The 17899-nt window shown below is 38.0% G+C and overlaps 2 protein-coding genes across 10 annotated transcripts; both read left to right on the forward strand.

Moving 5' to 3' along the window:
* Positions 1–4359: 4359 nt before the first annotated feature.
* Positions 4360–10074, forward strand: LOC104239165 (cellulose synthase-like protein D3). Of its 6 annotated transcripts, none has more exons than XM_009793809.2 (4): positions 4360–4509; positions 5760–6667; positions 6953–7760; positions 8091–10074. In XM_009793809.2, exons 2-4 carry the CDS (start codon positions 5811–5813, stop codon positions 9843–9845), a joined length of 3420 nt encoding a protein of 1139 aa, XP_009792111.1. In that variant the 5' UTR covers positions 4360–4509; positions 5760–5810; the 3' UTR covers positions 9846–10074. The 6 variants fall into 6 exon arrangements, with proteins under 6 accessions (XP_009792111.1, XP_009792178.1, XP_009792246.1 ...); XM_009793876.2 differs by having other exon boundaries at positions 4369–4509; positions 5766–6667; XM_009793944.2 differs by lacking the exon at positions 4360–4509 and adding an exon at positions 4537–4719.
* Positions 10075–10680: 606 nt separating this feature from the next.
* On the forward strand, positions 10681–16610 carry LOC104238951 (uncharacterized). Of its 4 annotated transcripts, none has more exons than XR_011401582.1 (5): positions 10681–10854; positions 10949–11072; positions 13573–13679; positions 13840–13907; positions 15548–16610. XR_011401582.1 is itself a non-coding variant. In XM_009793557.2 (4 exons), exons 1-4 carry the CDS (start codon positions 10744–10746, stop codon positions 13846–13848), a joined length of 351 nt encoding a protein of 116 aa, XP_009791859.1. In that variant the 5' UTR covers positions 10685–10743; the 3' UTR covers positions 13849–16610. The 4 variants fall into 4 exon arrangements, 2 of the variants coding, with proteins under 2 accessions (XP_009791859.1, XP_009791802.1); XR_011401581.1 differs by having other exon boundaries at positions 10699–10860; XM_009793557.2 differs by having other exon boundaries at positions 10685–10854; positions 13840–16610.
* The last annotated feature ends 1289 nt before the right edge of the window (positions 16611–17899 follow it).

Raw genomic sequence — 17899 nt, forward strand, 5'->3', positions numbered from 1 at the left:
TATTTTGGCTATAATTTTTTATATAGCTCTAAATTATGGTGCTCTAAAAATATACTCCATCCGTTCCAATTTATGTAAACCTGTTTGACTGAGTACGAAGTTTAAGAAAAAAATGAAGACTTTTGAAATTTGTGGTCCTAAACAAGTCTAAGTGGGACCCAGAGTATTTGTGTGGTTATAAAAGCTTCTCATTAAGGTAGAGTTGTAACTTTAAGCTAAATTGTTACCAAATTTAGAAAGGGTTCATTCTTTTTGGAACGGACCAAAAAGAAAATAGGTTCACATAAACTGGAACAGAGGAGTACTTTTTTATATATTTTACCTGAAAAATAAAAATACACAATTAAAATAAATAATCATTACATCAAAAGAAGAAATAAAAAAATAGAACAATTGCAAGAAATAACTGTTAACAACTGTTATACACCGTTACGGTGGGCCACGAGAATCACGATGCACCAGGGAATTATCACCTACAGCTGAGCACCACCACAACAATCTCTTTTGCCAATCTTTGATCACAGGATGGAGAATTTTGTAGCAAGTGTTTGAAGTTTGGACGTGCTAGGTTTTCGGAAAAGTTCACAGAATATTTGGTCTTAAAAAACTGATACTGTAATAAAATATTTTATGAAAAAAAGAAGAACAAATTTAAAAACCACTGTTTATTCAAAAAGAGGTCCAGAGTATTTGTATGATTATAAAAACTTCTCATTAAGGGTAGAATTGAAAGTGTTTATCGTGAAAATGGTAATAACAATTAAATTTGATTAAGAAACTCTAAAAATACGTGATCTATTTTTATGCTAGTTTGTTAAGCAGCTGATGCTATGTTATGTGAAACTGAGAAACGAAATGAGAGTTAAAGATAGGGTGATAATCAAACCGATAGGTTAATTATCGGGGCCTCGAGCTTGTCGATTCGGGGGCCTCGAGGTCGATTCCGGAGCTCGGCTGGGAGCTATTGGTGGTGGTCAAAGTATGGCTAACGGTTATAATAAAATCAAGGAAGGCTCTTTATGGCCAATGATAAGCAATAAATGATGAACAACAATGAAGATGATAAACGAAAACAATAATATCAAGAGAGTATGTTAGAAAGCAAATGAAATGTTCTTGTATATTTTTGTGTGGAGCAACTGAAGCAACAGAACCTTACAAAATGACATGGATCCCCTTTATATAGGAGAGAAATCCCAACATAGTATAAAATACATTAATGATAAAGAAGCGGAGATGGGACAGCTAGAAGACATCCTGATTAAGGGTTAGGGTAGTCCACTAGGCCCTGTCCGTCTTAGTTACGTGCCTTGGGAACTCTCCATTTCTACCGTGACCGCGGTCAACGTTGTCCCAAGAACGAGCGTCGACGAACCTCGAGGGAGGATAACTCGATCATGACCTTGTAGCCTCGAGACTTCGAGATGGTCTTCTGAGGTGCCTCGACGACGAGAAATTGGACCCTCTGATTCCACCGTATACAGATAGTCCTCGCGTTTCTTAGAGAGGAACAATAAGAAACGATTATGAGCTTTTAATATGACGGCATCATCGTTGTGATGTCAACCTATCAGAGCATTAAATGCCATGCCCAAAAAACCACGCAAGGGTCGCTGTTAGACGCGACTATCGAGAAGCCCACGAACTGCTACTAGTTTGTCCCTTCCGCTTCCCACATGACTCATATAAAGGCACCAATTATTGGATAATTCTTACTTTCCCAACTACTTCAGATTTGCAAAGCCAGACCCATCCCTACCTGCATCTTTTCTTCTTACTTTCTTAGAGAAATTCCACCATCATCATGGATAGAACCTCAAGATGGTTCCTCGGAAAGACGAGGCTGCCTCTTCATCTCGAACATCTAAAGGGAAATCCAAAGTGATACCCACTTTGGGACAATGTACTCCCACCAAGCTTGATATGTCGAATGACTTTACCATCGATAACACTTCATCCACACCGGGCCGATGCAAACACGTGTCCCGATACATTAATGTCGTGACTAACGTAGGGACGATGAAGATAGATTGCCGATGGAGTGAGGCAGTGGAGGTGGAGATTCCCAACCCTGATGAGAATATAACGGATAACAAGGCTGGCTTCCTTCATGTATACACTTACCCGTTCACTTTAGGTCCTATCGATTCCTCTAAATCCCCTCCCCGGAGATAGATTCGGTTATCCTCGATTTTTGTGACAAATATCAAGTGACGTTCGGTCAAATCTATCTTTCTTTCTGGAGGATAGTCTTGATGCTCTGCCATTTGTCCGATGGGGTTGCGGGCGAGACCTTTACCCTCAACCATTTGATTAGGTTGTACAACCCTCGATTTTATCGAGGTTTGATCAGGCTTCACCACCGATCCAAAAAATCATTTTTCTCGAGCACCGACGAGGAGAAGGATCGAGGGTGGATGAGTAGGTTCATCCGGGTGAGGACCTCGAACATTATTCCGGCCGGGAGGATGCCTTTCCCGGAGAAGTGGAACACACACATAAGCATTTTTTCCCTCGGACATGTTTTGTGATTTTCTTTCCTTTCCTCCAGAAAAATGACCTCTTTTTGGTTTCTGCAGCTACCGCTTGTACCCCGAAGCGGTCTCGGATTTGCCGGGATGGATCGAACGGTTGGACACCACGTTCCCATATCTTGTTCGGTCTTGGTCCGACCTAGCTAAGAAGCGATGGGTGGCCAAGAATCATGGTAAAGCTTCCTTACCACCTATGCCTTAGATTTATGTTTCTCCCCGTATCCTTTGTGCTGATAAATTACGGTTACTGCGCTCGTGCAAGCCTTGATGAGAATATGCAGATGAGGCCGCCCCTTGGTGGCGAGATGGAGACTTCGGAGCCCTCCAAGGGCAAGAAAAGGAAGGGTAAGGTGGCTTTCGATCCTCCCGTGAATCGAAGACCCTCGAGGAGGGTATCAATGTGGTCCCGGATCCCACGACCGGATTTGGTGCAGTTTCTCCTGGGGGGACCGTCGCTGCTGATCCTGAAGGGTCGGGACCCAGAGCTTTTCAGGAGCAGGAGTTGCCCATCGGAGATATCGATGACATAGATGGTCTCAGTTTGGGCCCTCAGTTCTCGTCAGGGGAGCTAAGGGATGCTCAAAATGCGAATACCGCCAAAGCCGGGGGTCCTCTCAAGGGGGGAGGCGTGCTTGGAAACATTCTAGATGATGTTAGCGAGAACGTCGATCTTGACGCTACCGGCTCTGTCAAGGCGGCGGAAAGGTTCATGCAGCAGGTGATAGCTGTTTTACGTATATTTCCTTTAGCCTCAAACATTATTCTTCATTCTCCTAACTCTTCTGTTTTGCTTTAGTGTAAGGAGATGTATGACCATACCCTCTCCAGGCTTAATGAGGAGCTTTTGTGCCATGAAAAGGAGCTTGAGAGGCTGACCTTGAGACTGCGAGAGTCGGAGGCTTACTCTTCCCGAAAGGAGAAAGAGTCAGGCGAGCTCCGGGCTGCTTTGGAGAGAGCACTCCGAGAGAAGGCTGCTCTCGTTGAGCAGGTATTATGTTATGCATGAGTCTGCCCTTTGTACGGTTATAATAAAATCAACGAAGACACTTTATAGCCAATGATAAGCAATAAATGATGAACAACAATGAAAATAATAAACGAAAGCAATAATATCAAGAGAGTATGTTAGAAAGCAAATGGAATGTTCTTGTATATTTTCGTACGGAGCAACTGAAGCAACAGAACCTTACAAAATGACAAGGATCCCCTTTATATAGGAGAGAAATTCCAACATAGTACAAAATACATTAATGATAAAGAAGCGGAGATGGGACATCTAGAAGACATCCTGATTAAGGGTTAGGCTAGTCCACTAGGCCCTGTCAGTCTTAGCTACGTGCCTTGGGAACTCCCCATTTCTACCGTGGCCGCGGTCAACGTTGTTCCAAGATCGGGCGTCGACGAACCTCGAGGGAGGAGAACTCGACCATGACCTTGTAGCCTCGAGACTTCGAGATGGTCTTCTGAGGTGCCTCGACGACGAGAAATTGAACCTTTCGATTCCACCGTATACAGAAAGTTTAAACTAAATTGTTTCCAAATTAGAAATGAATCATTTTTTGGAACGGACAAAAAAAATAGGTTCACGTAAATTGGAACGAAGGGAATATAATGTAATCAAATGAAAAATAAAATGGTATCCAATTTTATACTAGCTCAAAATAACCCCGGATGCCAAACGAGAAAGAAAGAACGAAGTCCGGTTGTAAAGATTGTGAAAATATCCCTTCCGCACAGGAAACAATCACCTGCACCGCGTATCAAGCGTGCTTGGACCGACCCCCTATATTCCTCAAATTACTTTTAAAACCCCACAGATTCCGTGTTTTGTCACAAAATATACTCTTTTCTTCCCCACTGCCCTTACTAAGAAATCAAACCTTCAACAGCAACAGTCCAAAGCTACCATTACCAAATGCACATACACTTCTCTGCCTACTTCGCCTAGTAATAACTTTATAGCAGAGAAGATAAGGTAAAATTTACAAAAATCTCAACTTTTTACCCATATATGGAAACTTATTCATTCAGATCTCTTACTTTTCTCACTAAACTCCTCAATAATATACACATTTATTTGGTCTCTATGTGTATTTAAGTATCACGGCTTTTGTGTCCCTTTTTTTTCTTCTTGTGATGCAGACCAAAAGCCTTAGCCGGCTGCTGTAAGCTGCAACATTGGAAGGTGTGAGAATGAGCTTTTTTTAGTTATTTTTTTTGAAAAAAAAACAATATAGTTTGAATCTTTTGTAGCTGATATTTTCTTTTTTTTTTTCAAAATTTTGAGGTTGGTAAATACTAACTATTCATTTTTTAAAGTTCTTTTAAAAAGGGGGTGACGAAAGAAAGAGGGAGGAAAATGGGTAATGTGTATTTTGTATCACGTAATAAAGATTTGTAAGTAATTTAATTGGACAATGGAAGACTAAGTCCTGTTTATAACATTTTGATCGGGACCCATTTGAAAGCTTTGTTACAGGTGTAATCTGTAATGTGTATATGTTTGCAAGTAGTGTGTGTGTATATTTTATTGGTATTTTGTTTTGAATGTTTCTTACACGCCTTCAGTAGGCTGATTCTCGTTGTGTTTATAAATTAATGTTGTCAAATCTTTATATTAGTAATTGCTATATAAGTATTGGGCAAGCTAGTGGATGTCATATACCTCTCTCTACTTGTGCAAAATCATTATGGTCCAGATTTATATAGGGATGAGTTTTAAGTGAAGAGAAGGATCTGGATGTGTAGTTGAACTTACTTTTTGGGTTTTCCTAGAGATGGTGTAGGAAAATCTTGATTGTTTTGAGTTGTTGCTGTATCTCATCAGGATTTAGGTAATCTCTTGTTATGTGATTGTTGTTTTATTTTGAACTGTTTTGATGCTTTTCAAACAAAATGATCAAGTGTTTTTTTCTTAAAAAGGTGATACGTTAATGCTTTTTAGTTAATAAAGACAGAATTGGCTTTGGGAAAAGAGAAAGAGGAGGTTTTTGGTCATGCTTTGGTTTTCTCTGCATCATTGACCTGCACAAGATCTTTAGTATTTTTTCCCCTTTTCAGCTTTTCTTTTGAATCTTCAAAAAGATTTTCATTTTCCTGTTGCATAAAGAAGTTGAGTCTTTTGAAATCCAGAGCTTGTATATCCTTTGAACTGTTGTTTTTAATCTTGATTTCTTAACTTAGAGTTAACTATCTTTTTCTGGTTACTTATTTGGCCTTGTGCAGTTTCAGGGTTTGGTGGTCATTGAGTAGTCTTTTAGCATTACCTTTAGCAATATGTCTTCAAGATCCTTCAAAGCCTCAGATTCCCAACAGGGTAAGCCTCCTGGTGTTACCTTTGCAAGGAGGACCTCATCGGGTCGGTATGTGAACTTATCAAGGGAATCTCTGGATAGCGAAATTAGTGGCATTGAATTTGCAAACTACACAGTGCATATCCCTCCAACCCCTGATAATCAACCTATGGATCCTTCAATTTCACAGAGGGTTGAAGAGCAGTATGTATCAAATTCCTTGTTTACCGGAGGTTATAATAGTGTGACTCGTGCTCACTTGATGGATAAGGTGATTGAGTCAGAAACTAACCATCCTCAGATGGCTGGTGCTAAAGGTTCTTCTTGTGCTATACCTGGTTGTGATGGGAAAGTCATGAGTGATGAGAGGGGTGAAGATATTCTTCCTTGTGAGTGTGATTTTAAAATTTGCCGGGATTGTTACATTGATGCTGTCAAAACTGGTGATGGCATGTGTCCTGGTTGTAAAGAGGCTTACAAGAACACCGATTTGGCTGAGAATGCTGTGGATCCTTCTGGACGACCTCAGTCTTTACCTTCAAATGTTGGGATGTCTAAAATGGAGCGGAGGTTGTCGTTGATGCGATCAGGTAATAAGTCAGCGATAATAAGAAGCCACTCAGGGTTGATGAGGAGTCAAGCAGGGGATTTTGATCATAATAAATGGTTATTCGAGACAAAAGGGACGTATGGATATGGAAATGCTATATGGCCAAAGGATGAGGGATTCGGAAATGACAAAGAAGATCGTGTTGGTGAGCCTTCTGAACTTCTGAACAAGCCTTGGAGGCCGCTTACACGTAAACTGAAAATACCGGCTGTAGTTCTTAGCCCATACCGGTAATTTCTTGTCCCTAACAGTTTCTAATGCATTCTTTCTTCTCTACTTCTTTGAATTCAAGAACAAAATTAGGCGAAACTACCCACGTCCAAGTGCTATTGTGCTTAATTTGTAAGTATTGTTTTATTATATCGGATACGCCTGTGCATGAGGTTCTGTGTTTGTTGCATATGTTTTTATCTTGACATAGTGCCAATTTTATATGGTGGGTAGTGTTTGTCTTATTGTTGGTTATTTTCTTCTACCTATTTGAGAGGTGTCTTAACGCAGCTCCATGTATACAGGCTCTTGATTCTTATTCGCGTTGTTGTTCTTGGATTATTTCTTCAATGGAGGGTCACCCATCCAAACAATGATGCTATATGGTTATGGTATATGTCCATAATCTGTGAGATTTGGTTTGCAATCTCTTGGCTACTTGACCAGCTTCCAAAGTTATGCCCCGTCAACCGTGCTACCGATCTTAATGTTTTGAAAGAAAAATTTGAAACACCAACTCCGACCAATCCCACAGGAAAATCTGATCTTCCAGGTATAGACATATTTGTCTCTACTGCAGATCCTGAGAAAGAGCCACCACTAGTCACTGCAAACACGATACTGTCTATCCTTGCTGCTGATTACCCTGTTGAAAAGCTTTCGTGCTATATTTCTGATGATGGAGGTGCTCTTCTGACATTTGAAGCAATGGCTGAAGCTGCAAGTTTTGCCAACATTTGGGTTCCATTTTGTCGTAAACATGATATTGAACCAAGGAACCCAGAAACCTACTTCAGCTTGAAGAAAGACCCTTACAAGAATAAAGTACGTCAAGATTTTGTGAAGGACCGCAGACGGGTGAAGCGTGAATATGATGAATTTAAGGTTCGAATCAATAGCCTCCCTGATTCAATTCGTCGGCGTTCTGATGCCTATAATGCTCGAGAAGAAATCAAGGCCATGAGGCTTCAGAGAGAGGCAGCTGGGGATGAGCTTTTGGAACCCATCAAGATAACAAAGGCCACTTGGATGGCAGATGGGACCCACTGGCCTGGCACTTGGATGGTTTCTGCTCCTGAGCACTCTAGGGGTGATCATGCAGGAATCATACAGGTATTGATTCTTCATATTAATTTGTTGCTTCCATAGTTATTTATTGATCAGGGAATAATTGTTTGATGCACTACTGATGCATATGATCCCTCCAGCTGAATCCGATCCTCGTTGTTCCTCCCTCCAAGGATGAGGAAAAAGAGGATAGAAACTTATAGTTACTTTCTTCTCCCTGATTATTATTAATTGTCTTTAGCGGCTTCTCATTTTGCCAACTGTATGTTTATTTTGCTATTTTATATACTTGGTCAGCTGACAATGGCTTGTATGTTAGTTTCTTGAAGTAATAGATTTGGTTTAACATTGTTAGTTTTTTTTGGGAAAATACAGGTTATGTTAAAACCTCCAAGTGATGAACCCTTACATGGAACCTCTGTTGATGATGGTCTAATTGATTTAACAGAAGTTGATATTCGGCTTCCCTTGCTGGTATATGTCTCTCGTGAGAAGCGTCCTGGCTATGATCATAACAAGAAGGCTGGAGCCATGAATGCCTTGGTTCGAGCTTCAGCCATCATGTCTAATGGCCCCTTTATTCTCAATCTTGATTGTGATCACTACATCTACAACTCGCAGGCAATGAGGGAGGGAATGTGTTTTATGATGGACCGAGGTGGGGATCGAATCTGTTATGTTCAGTTTCCTCAACGTTTTGAGGGAATTGATCCTTCCGACCGTTATGCAAATCACAATACTGTTTTCTTTGATGTCAATATGCGTGCCCTTGATGGACTTCAAGGTCCAATGTATGTTGGGACCGGTTGCCTCTTCCGCAGGACTGCTCTTTATGGTTTTGACCCACCACGAACCAAGGAATACCACCCTGGTTGCTGCAGCTGTTGTTTTGGTCGGCGCAAGAATAATGCCACTGTGTCTTCTGTCTCTGATGACAACAGGGCACTTAGAATGGGGGATTTTGATGATGAGGAGATGAATCTTGCTTTGTTTCCTAAAAGGTTTGGTAATTCAAGTTTCCTCATTGATTCGATTCCGGTTGCCGAATTCCAAGGGAGACCACTTGCTGATCACCCCGCGGTAAAGAATGGACGACCACCTGGTGCTTTAACTATTCCACGGGAACTTCTTGATGCCTCCACTGTTGCTGAAGCGATCAGTGTCATTTCGTGTTGGTACGAAGACAAAACTGAATGGGGTAATAGAGTTGGATGGATTTATGGATCTGTTACTGAAGACGTGGTGACGGGGTATAGGATGCATAATAGGGGTTGGAGATCTATTTACTGTGTGACAAAGCGAGATGCATTCCGTGGCACTGCACCAATCAATCTGACCGACAGGCTTCACCAAGTGCTCCGATGGGCCACTGGTTCCGTTGAAATCTTCTTCTCTCGCAACAATGCTTTTTTGGCTAGCCCTAAGATGAAAATTTTGCAGCGGATTGCCTACCTCAACTGTGGCATCTACCCCTTCACCTCAATATTCCTAATTGTTTACTGCTTCCTCCCAGCACTTTCGCTTTTCTCTGGTCAGTTCATCGTCCAGACCCTGAATGTCACCTTCCTCACATATCTTCTCGTGATCACATTGACTCTTTGCGCGCTCGCGGTGCTTGAGATCAAGTGGTCTGGCATTGCTTTGGAAGAGTGGTGGCGTAATGAGCAATTTTGGTTGATTGGTGGCACAAGTGCCCATCTTGCTGCTGTGCTTCAGGGGCTTCTAAAAGTGATTGCTGGCATTGAGATTTCATTTACACTGACATCAAAATCTTCCGCTGATGATGATGATGAATTTGCTGACCTCTATATTATCAAATGGACTTCCCTGATGGTCCCACCTATTACGATCATGATTACTAACTTGATTGCAATAGCTGTTGGTTTTAGCCGGACAATATATAGCACGATACCACAATGGAGCCGTTTGCTAGGAGGGATTTTCTTCAGTTTCTGGGTGCTAGCTCATCTCTATCCTTTTGCTAAGGGATTGATGGGAAGGCGCGGAAGGACGCCAACTATTGTATTTGTCTGGTCAGGACTTATTGCCATCACTATTTCTCTCCTTTGGGTTGCAATCAACCCCCCTGCTGGTAGCACTGAAATTGGAGGGTCATTCCAGTTCCCTTGATTTTTCTAACAGGCATACTCCAATTAGCTCCTCCACAATCCATTCAGATTATTCTTTAGTTTCATTTTTTTTTTTTTTTTCTGTAGCAGAATATGGACAGGGCCCTTGAGTGTTGTGTGGATTTTGCCATCACTATTGTCCTTGAATTTTTGTTTAGAGAAGGGCAAATCGTACAATACATTGTAATCTCCGCCTCAAGATAGATAGTAAAGTTAAATTATTTTGATAATGCTTGGCACCGTTCTTGTTCCTGTGAAGTTTTCAGTTTTTACTGTGATTCTTTTTAGGAAAGTCGGACATTGTCAAACAAACAAACTCTAAAGTTGTTTCAACCCTGAAGATTGGTGCATACAATTTGGACAAGTCTTGTTAATTGTGCTTGCTCAAGTATTATCCATTTTCTTCTTTGATGATGCAGCTTATCATGCTCTAAAGTCATCTGCAGAGTACTACCAAATCCATTAATCCAAAATTTTCATCTTCTCAAACCAACTCCATGACTTAACTCTTCGCGGAATCTAAAGGGAGATCCTTATATTCCAATTGAATTATTTAATGTTAATGAAATGGTCAAATACACATTATCGCTCCTTTACAGACCACTTCGAATATTTAGGTACGTGAATTCGGGGACCGAGTTTCTTAAAGGGGAAGAGTATAATGACCCAACCATATTATAAATATCATCTAAATTGTATGTTGAACTCCAAGACGAGAATTTAAGTTACGTTATATATATTATTATTACTTGTATACTATTTAGAAGCGACAGTTAAGGCCTCTTCGTCGTCCTGCTTTTTAAAATTTACGGTTAAGTCCTTTCCATTGTCCTGCTGGGCTATTAATGTTGCATCAATACTAGGGTACTTTGGTACTTTTGCGCCGACTACTTTCTCCGATGTTAAAACCTTCCCCTAAATTCTCCCCGCTCTCTGTCTCTATTGGCACGCGCTTCTTCATCGTCTCTTTAGTTACTATGTGGAAGCTCTGCAACACCTGCGCTTTGATGGCATGTGTAGTGTACTTATGGCATTAACTGTTAACCCTTGAAGCCAGTTCACTTTTGCTCTCCTTGTTTCTACTAATTTGATTTTTAACCTCAGGGTTGTATTAGACAGTTTACCGGACTGCTTAGCTGTGACCACCCAATAAATTTTGTAACATGCTCTGTTTCGCTTTTTGGTCGCCGCTTTTCTCCTAATCATCTCTCTGCCCGCTTTCTGATAGGTCAGTACTCAAGCCTTCGTCTTCCATCTCCTTCTTTAGATTTGTTTGTCTGTGTTAAGGTTTAGCAAAGGGTTTTGGTTTGATTTCCAAAAACCAATAGATCTAAAGCTATTCCAATTTTGGGCTCATTTTAGGTCCTTGTAGTCTTAGTGATAAAAGAAAGTAAAATTAGTGACAATACTAGGTAAAGTTTACGTATTTACAGTGAATGAAACTTTTGTAAAAGAGTAAATCATCCTTCATCATTATTAATCTAAACAGGAGTTAACAGGATTATAAGATAAAACGCCATATGAATCGCTGGAAGTAGAAAGAATAGCAGAAAAAGAACCTTTTCTATTCCTTACATTGCTTTAGGAAAGAGGTTGTACCCCTACCACTAGAAATTCATTTAAATTAGACAAAGATCGACTTCCTTCGAACTCACAAAAAAATAAATAATATAAATACATACCACATGTATACAAACATTTCCATGGCTCTTTTGTGTAGTTGTACATGAGTCTGGACAACAGTTTTGCTTCTTATTAGCGGAAGTTATGACACATGGTATGAAATTAGACTAGACTGAATTTATCGAAAATAATTGCACAATTACAAGATATGGCACAATGAAGGTAACCACATATGCTTAGACTCCACTACAGGAGAAAAGGAATAAAGGGGAAAAATTGAAAATTCAAGCCTTTTATAGAATCTCAACAGAGGGGGCAATACTAGTATGTTCTTGATTGTCTGCAATATAAGCACTATTTCAGATGCGAGTACCGACATTGTTCCTTCTAATCGTTCTTTGTTTTCTGTAAAGCACTTCTACAACAGTAGTACCCTCGGGTACCTTCAGATGACATAAATCTTTTCATCATAAAACTCCTCACTAAATGGGAGGCCACAAGACATCCTAAAACTTCCAAATGCTCTAACTATCCAAAGGTTCTAATAAATTTACTTGCCATGATGTAATTTACATCATCTTTATTGACTTTTACTTTTTAATCTTGCTTGGAGATTGTAAATGCAAATAGATATGGTTTGTTCAAAGTTCTGATTTACTTTATTGATTAGTTTCTTGTACTAGATGCCATGTTAGTGTTTTATGTGACAATTAGTTCATCAAAAGTCTGATATTATTAGGAATCAGAATTGAGTTTTGCTCTAGAAAGTCCAAAATATGTGATAATGACTATGTTTGAAGGGAGATTCAAATTGTATAAAGAGGGAACTTAAGCTCTTATGTAGGGAAAGTTTAAATGTATACAAAGCGAGTTGATAGATTTGTGTGTGAATTCATTCTTTACAATGTGTTCACCTCATTCCATATTTACAAATTTTTAAGTTTAAAGTTCTTCTGCAATCTTCTAGCTGATGAATCAGCTCTCACTACATAAGTAGATCATTGTAGAATTTCATGCCCTATAGCATAGCAGTGTCATCCGAAAAACATCCATAAGGTTAGTCATATTATTTTCAAACACTCAATTGATACTTTAGATATATGTAGGTACCCAAAAAATAAGTGTAGTAACAACCCAAAGTAATGAGAGGTGTATATTAAATAAAAAAAGGTGAAGCAGATCCCTTTTTAAGATATCCCACAGATTGTCACATTTTAAAGCTAGATACTTTCACTCCAAAATTACCTTTCAACTTTAGGTGCCTTCAAATAGCGCTTAGCAACACTTCTCCTAACATAACTTGATAATAGATAAACATGAATTACTTCAAATTTTCCTACTATATGTGAAAAAGCTATAGCGAGAATATTGTTAGACGGACAGAGAAACTGCTAATTTATCTAATTCACAAATGAAACAATAGCAACTGAATGTCAGGGGATTTACAATCAGATTGAGGACTCACTGATTGCTTCGTAAGGAGTCAGTGACTTGTAATTAAAGCTGAGTAACAACAGTGAGGTTATCAAGGTTTGGATGTTGGACAACTAAGTTCCATTGTATATAATTTATCCAGTAATTAAAGTTTGCTATAGTGATCTTCACTCTCCAATATTCCTTGTAATTGAGTTTCACATGCCAATGAATTCGAATTGCGTACATATGATTTGTGCACTGTACCAAAAAAGCATTGTTCTGTTTTGAGAATAGAGTTTCTACTAAGCTAGCTGCTGCCAAAAAAGAGGGGCATGCCTTATCAGACCACATGGCTAAGTTTTCTCATAATGTTACTCAAGACAAGTTAGTTGAATGAACCAAAATGTGAAGCTCTTTACGTTAACTGCTGCACTTGCATTTGGAATAACCAATGATTGTTGGTCGCTTCTGTGTCCGCTAATGAGCCAGCATGATATTTTAAGTGGTTTAGTATTTATATTTTATAAAATTAGAGAGGAAATATTGATGGTAGTATCTATATTCTTTTTACTCCATGTGTTTCATTCTTGAAGATGCATTTATTTTGGGTCCATTACGATGGTAGTCCACCATTAATATCTAGAGATTTTATTATTTTCTTGACTTGTAAATACATTTTGAAATAACAGGGATATATCAGGAGAAGGAGGGGACAAAAAGCTGCAACGAAAGAGAAAGAGTGAACTTATATGTAAAAAGAGAGCTTCAACAAAGAAAACAATCCAGACACTATAAGGTAAGAAGTATTGCTGCCTTGGTGTAGCAAAATAGAGCAACAAAATAACTCAATAACATACAACAATGATTTTCTTTGAATAATTCTTTTGAGTATTTCTGATTTACAACCTGTTCTACTTTATGGTGACCATGACTAAAACTTATTTTTGGCCTTGTAGAACTGCTGACACTTATCTTACATCCGGTACTACCAAAAGACATGCACAACAAACTTAGCACTATATAGGTAACCATCTTCTTATCTTCATATATTTGCACATGTGGCTCCTATTAATATATTCTGTATGCCTCCTCCCGCTGGTATATTTGCACATTGGTTACTACTGTACATCATTTTTGTTCTTAAGTTGTGCTAGTGTGTGTATCTACAATGTTGAATGTTGTTCGTTGGTAGCCTCTCTTGGTGTTCACACCATATTATTGTCAACTTATGACCAAGAGTTCTAAGAATTACTGTGGTCGCACTGCGGGCAACAGTACAAAACCTTTTCAAAGAAAACTTTTCACGTGCGAGTTGCAATCAACACGCGATGTTCATGTTGACACCCAGGTATCATGGCTTGGAGTCCAAGCTCGTCAAAATATGTTCGCTTAATATCTTCAAATAAAAAAAGTTACTTCTCTCCTTGGATTTACAGAAATCAAATAACATACAATAAATTGCATATCAGGGACCGCTTTGAGGTTGTAATAACTTATCACAGTGGATCAAGTGCTGCAACATTATCAGGCCAATTAGAGAGAAATTTCTTATTATGACAGCTATAGAAATATGTGAAATAATCTCGATAAATATATTATTAGTGGCAATAAGAGAAACTTTGTTATCCAATTATGCACATTCAATATGCTCTATAGATATAACCAAAATTATTCTGATATATCAGTAAATGTATGAGTTAAAATGGGCAAAATAAGCTGAAATAAACAAATAAAATTTAGTGCAAACTTGATCAAAAAATACATGTTTATGTTTAATTCTTTTTTGAATTTGTTTACTGCTTAAGAAAAACTATTTTATCCAAATAAAATAATTTCCAGATGAAGTACCAATAAGATAAAAGTAATTGACAACTGATGTCCATGAATTCTAGATTATTTATATGACATGCTAGAGTTCGGTAACAACTTGTTTGGATGGTTGTTACGTATCGTTTCATAATGTATCGTATCATATTGTATTGTATTGTACTGTATCGTTTGATGAATACAATGTTTGGATGGATTGTGTCATTTTATCGTCATTTGATAGTATCACGCACCAGTAATATGATGAATAAACTTGCAATATTATAAAGAAATATTATGATACAGTATATAAAAAGGTAGGGTCAATGATAAAATAAAATTATTTAATACTAATGAAGGGTGAGCTTGAGAGAAAAACCTAAGGAAACGACGCGACCACACCAAATCGGTCGTTACATAAAGTGGCGCATTTCATCGTTACGTAACGACGGATTTTACGATACGATACAATAAAATTTAAGTAACAATCAAAACAAACATTGGATTTAAAGTAACAATACGATACGATAAAATAGGTAACAACCATCCAAACAAGCTGTAAGATGTACTCTTTCTCCTATTTTTTTTCTTCTAAATTACCGGTCAAGTTTCTAGATTATGAACTACACGCATCTTATTACTGGAAGCTTTTATATTACCTATATTTTATGCAACCTGTATAATGTATCCTACGTTGTTGAGCTACTACTTTTTTCCTGATTGGTCTATTCTTGAACTACAACTTCAAAATATAAAATGTTTATCCTAACTGAGTAACATACCTACTTTATCGAATTTCACATGACAGCAGAAGAGATATTGCATTAACATTGGTTGTATTCTGTTTTGAGATAGCAGAAGAACCGGGTTTCGTTTGGCTGACTTTTCATGTATAAAAACCTATTCCACACAAGAAGTCACTATGTTCATCAAGCACGGTGTGCTATTGGAATGATTCTCCTTGGCAATGTTTACATACAAAATGATTGTATAGTTCAAAGCTAATCATATTTCTTTTGTGGCATGGACAGACTTTTTTCCATTCTAAAACATCTTACCAGCCCAAACCATCTTAGCTTCTATATTGGGAATATTATTTTATTTCTAGACATATTCTTTTTCGTGCTATGGAACCATGAGTTACTTCAGCTCAAGTTTCTTTTTTTTTTGTTAGTATCCAACTTGATCATATATGACTTATGAGAAAACTAATTCAGGCTTCAAACTACTCCAATATCCAAAATAATGTTTGTTTGTAACAACAGAAAGAACATACAATTCTAATGTGGAGGCTTTTCAATTAACAGTCATAAAATTTTGTTGAATAGATACCACTATTGTAAATTCAAATTAGTACTTTTGTACCATAATAATGGGGGAATAAAAGAGCACAACCAGAGACTATTTAGTAAGATCATTAATAAATTACACCATGGTAGGAATTAGTAAATAAGAAAACAATTCATTCACCAAATTTTCCAATAGCGAGAGTGAATTTTTCGTCCCCAGTCAACCAAAATATTTCTTTATGCTATTATTTGTCATTGTTTAAATCTAATCAGACTATATCTATGGATGCTCATATTCATCCTCTTTTCTGTAAAAGAAACAGTTGCAGTACTTTGGACTACCAGTTACAAAACAAGCAACTCAATAAAAATTTAAATTAAAAAAAATATCACATATTGTATTCCATTCCATATTCCCTGATAAATTCTTATCCGCTCACATTCATCCTCTTCCCTTTAAAAGAACCCCCTTGCCCAGCAACACAAAAAAGAAAAGACAGAGAGACCAGGTTTATGCAATTCCTCTACTACAACATTTGAGCATACCACCCCCTCCCCGGATTCTCCCCCCAGATTTTTTCTCAGAGAATAAAAGAAATAAAATGGGTTAAGATTTGAATGGAAGGACAGTCTTTAGATTCTATTACAGAGAGTGATGCTTCAGCTTCTCTTCTAATTGTCTCTGTTATTGAGCACCCGTCGAATTTGCCTACTGAGTAACAAACTATACTGTGTTACTGATATTGACAAATCAATATTGAATACAATTCAAGTGCACCATCTTTCATCAACTGTCAGTAATATTCCATTGTTTACGTTAGAAAAGGACTTCTCTAAGCCCTTAAGCTATATTGCATAACTGTTGCATTTTGTATGCCTAAGAAAGAGTTGTTTATATTGCAGTACTACTTCATCTGCACAGGTATTCTAAAATATTTAGATGCTTCAATGAGGTTTTGAACTTTCTGTTTTACTTTGTTATTACTCTTGTATTTTTATAGAGTAACTGACGAGGATTATGTAACATGTTTTACCATATGAACTACTTGTAACAATAGCCATCTCTTTCTCCATTGTGCTTTCACTTTCCAACTATGGAATCTATTTTTGGCCCTGGTAAATTTGAAATGGATAATGCCGGGAAACACATGTGATCTACTGAAAGCTTGGAACTATGCTGGTAAAATGGTCAGTCAGAAAAAATGGTGGAGGATTATCCCAGCTTGCATCTGGTGGACCATATGGAAGGAAAGAAATAACAGATGTTTTGAAGACAGGAGTAGCTCCATACAAGTAGTTAAAATCAATTGTATTTTAAATTTTCACTTTTGGTGTAAACAGTTTTCTGTAGGAGATGCAGAATCTATTCTACAATTTTTGGAAGCCTTGTAAAGTTCACAAGGATAGTACCTTGTAAATACTGTTGCCAGCATATTCTTGTGCTGATGAATAAAATTTGTTACCATTCTCAAAAAAAAAAATATGAACTACTTGTATAGTTCAACGAGGAAATGCCGCTAACTCGGGATTTTAATACATCCGTGCAGTTGATTGATGAACTTATTTTTCTTGACGGAGAAAAAGGATAGTCATCAATCTTTCATTTTCTTTGCTGGCAGGGTGTTATAACTCTGTAGCATATGTCTGCAATCTTTCATCTTCCAATGTCATGTACATACCTGCTTTGAAGGCCCCGAGTTTGTGTATGACAGGTACCGCAAATGACAATCTGCTACTTTTTGTAAATACCAAATAATTTTGCCACTTGCCAGACTGGCATGTATATTTATATTTTTGTTAGTCGGTAAAGTATATTGGTCTTGTATCTGATGTAAATAATGATTGTTGAAAGACTTGACAGTAAATATGATCTTTTGGTTTGAATTTATTTTCTTCGCTCTGCGATTCATCCAAGTTATGA

This window comes from Nicotiana sylvestris, chromosome 8, assembly GCF_000393655.2.
Source record: "Nicotiana sylvestris chromosome 8, ASM39365v2, whole genome shotgun sequence".
In the NCBI taxonomy this organism is placed as follows: domain Eukaryota; kingdom Viridiplantae; phylum Streptophyta; class Magnoliopsida; order Solanales; family Solanaceae; genus Nicotiana; species Nicotiana sylvestris.

Coding starts and splice junctions, on each gene's coding strand:
- LOC104239165 (XM_009793809.2), top strand. CDS start 5,811: ATGTCTTCAAGATCCTTCAAAGCCTCAGATTCCCAACAGGGTAAGCCT. Junction 6,668..6,952: donor GTAGTTCTTAGCCCATACCG/GTAATTTCTTGT, acceptor CCATGTATACAG/GCTCTTGATTCTTATTCGCG. Junction 7,761..8,090: donor ATCATGCAGGAATCATACAG/GTATTGATTCTT, acceptor GGGAAAATACAG/GTTATGTTAAAACCTCCAAG.
- LOC104238951 (XM_009793500.2), top strand. CDS start 10,744: ATGTTAAAACCTTCCCCTAAATTCTCCCCGCTCTCTGTCTCTATTGGC. Junction 10,861..10,948: donor CCTGCGCTTTGATGGCATGT/GTAGTGTACTTA, acceptor TTTTAACCTCAG/GGTTGTATTAGACAGTTTAC. Junction 11,073..13,572: donor CTCTGCCCGCTTTCTGATAG/GTCAGTACTCAA, acceptor TTGAAATAACAG/GGATATATCAGGAGAAGGAG.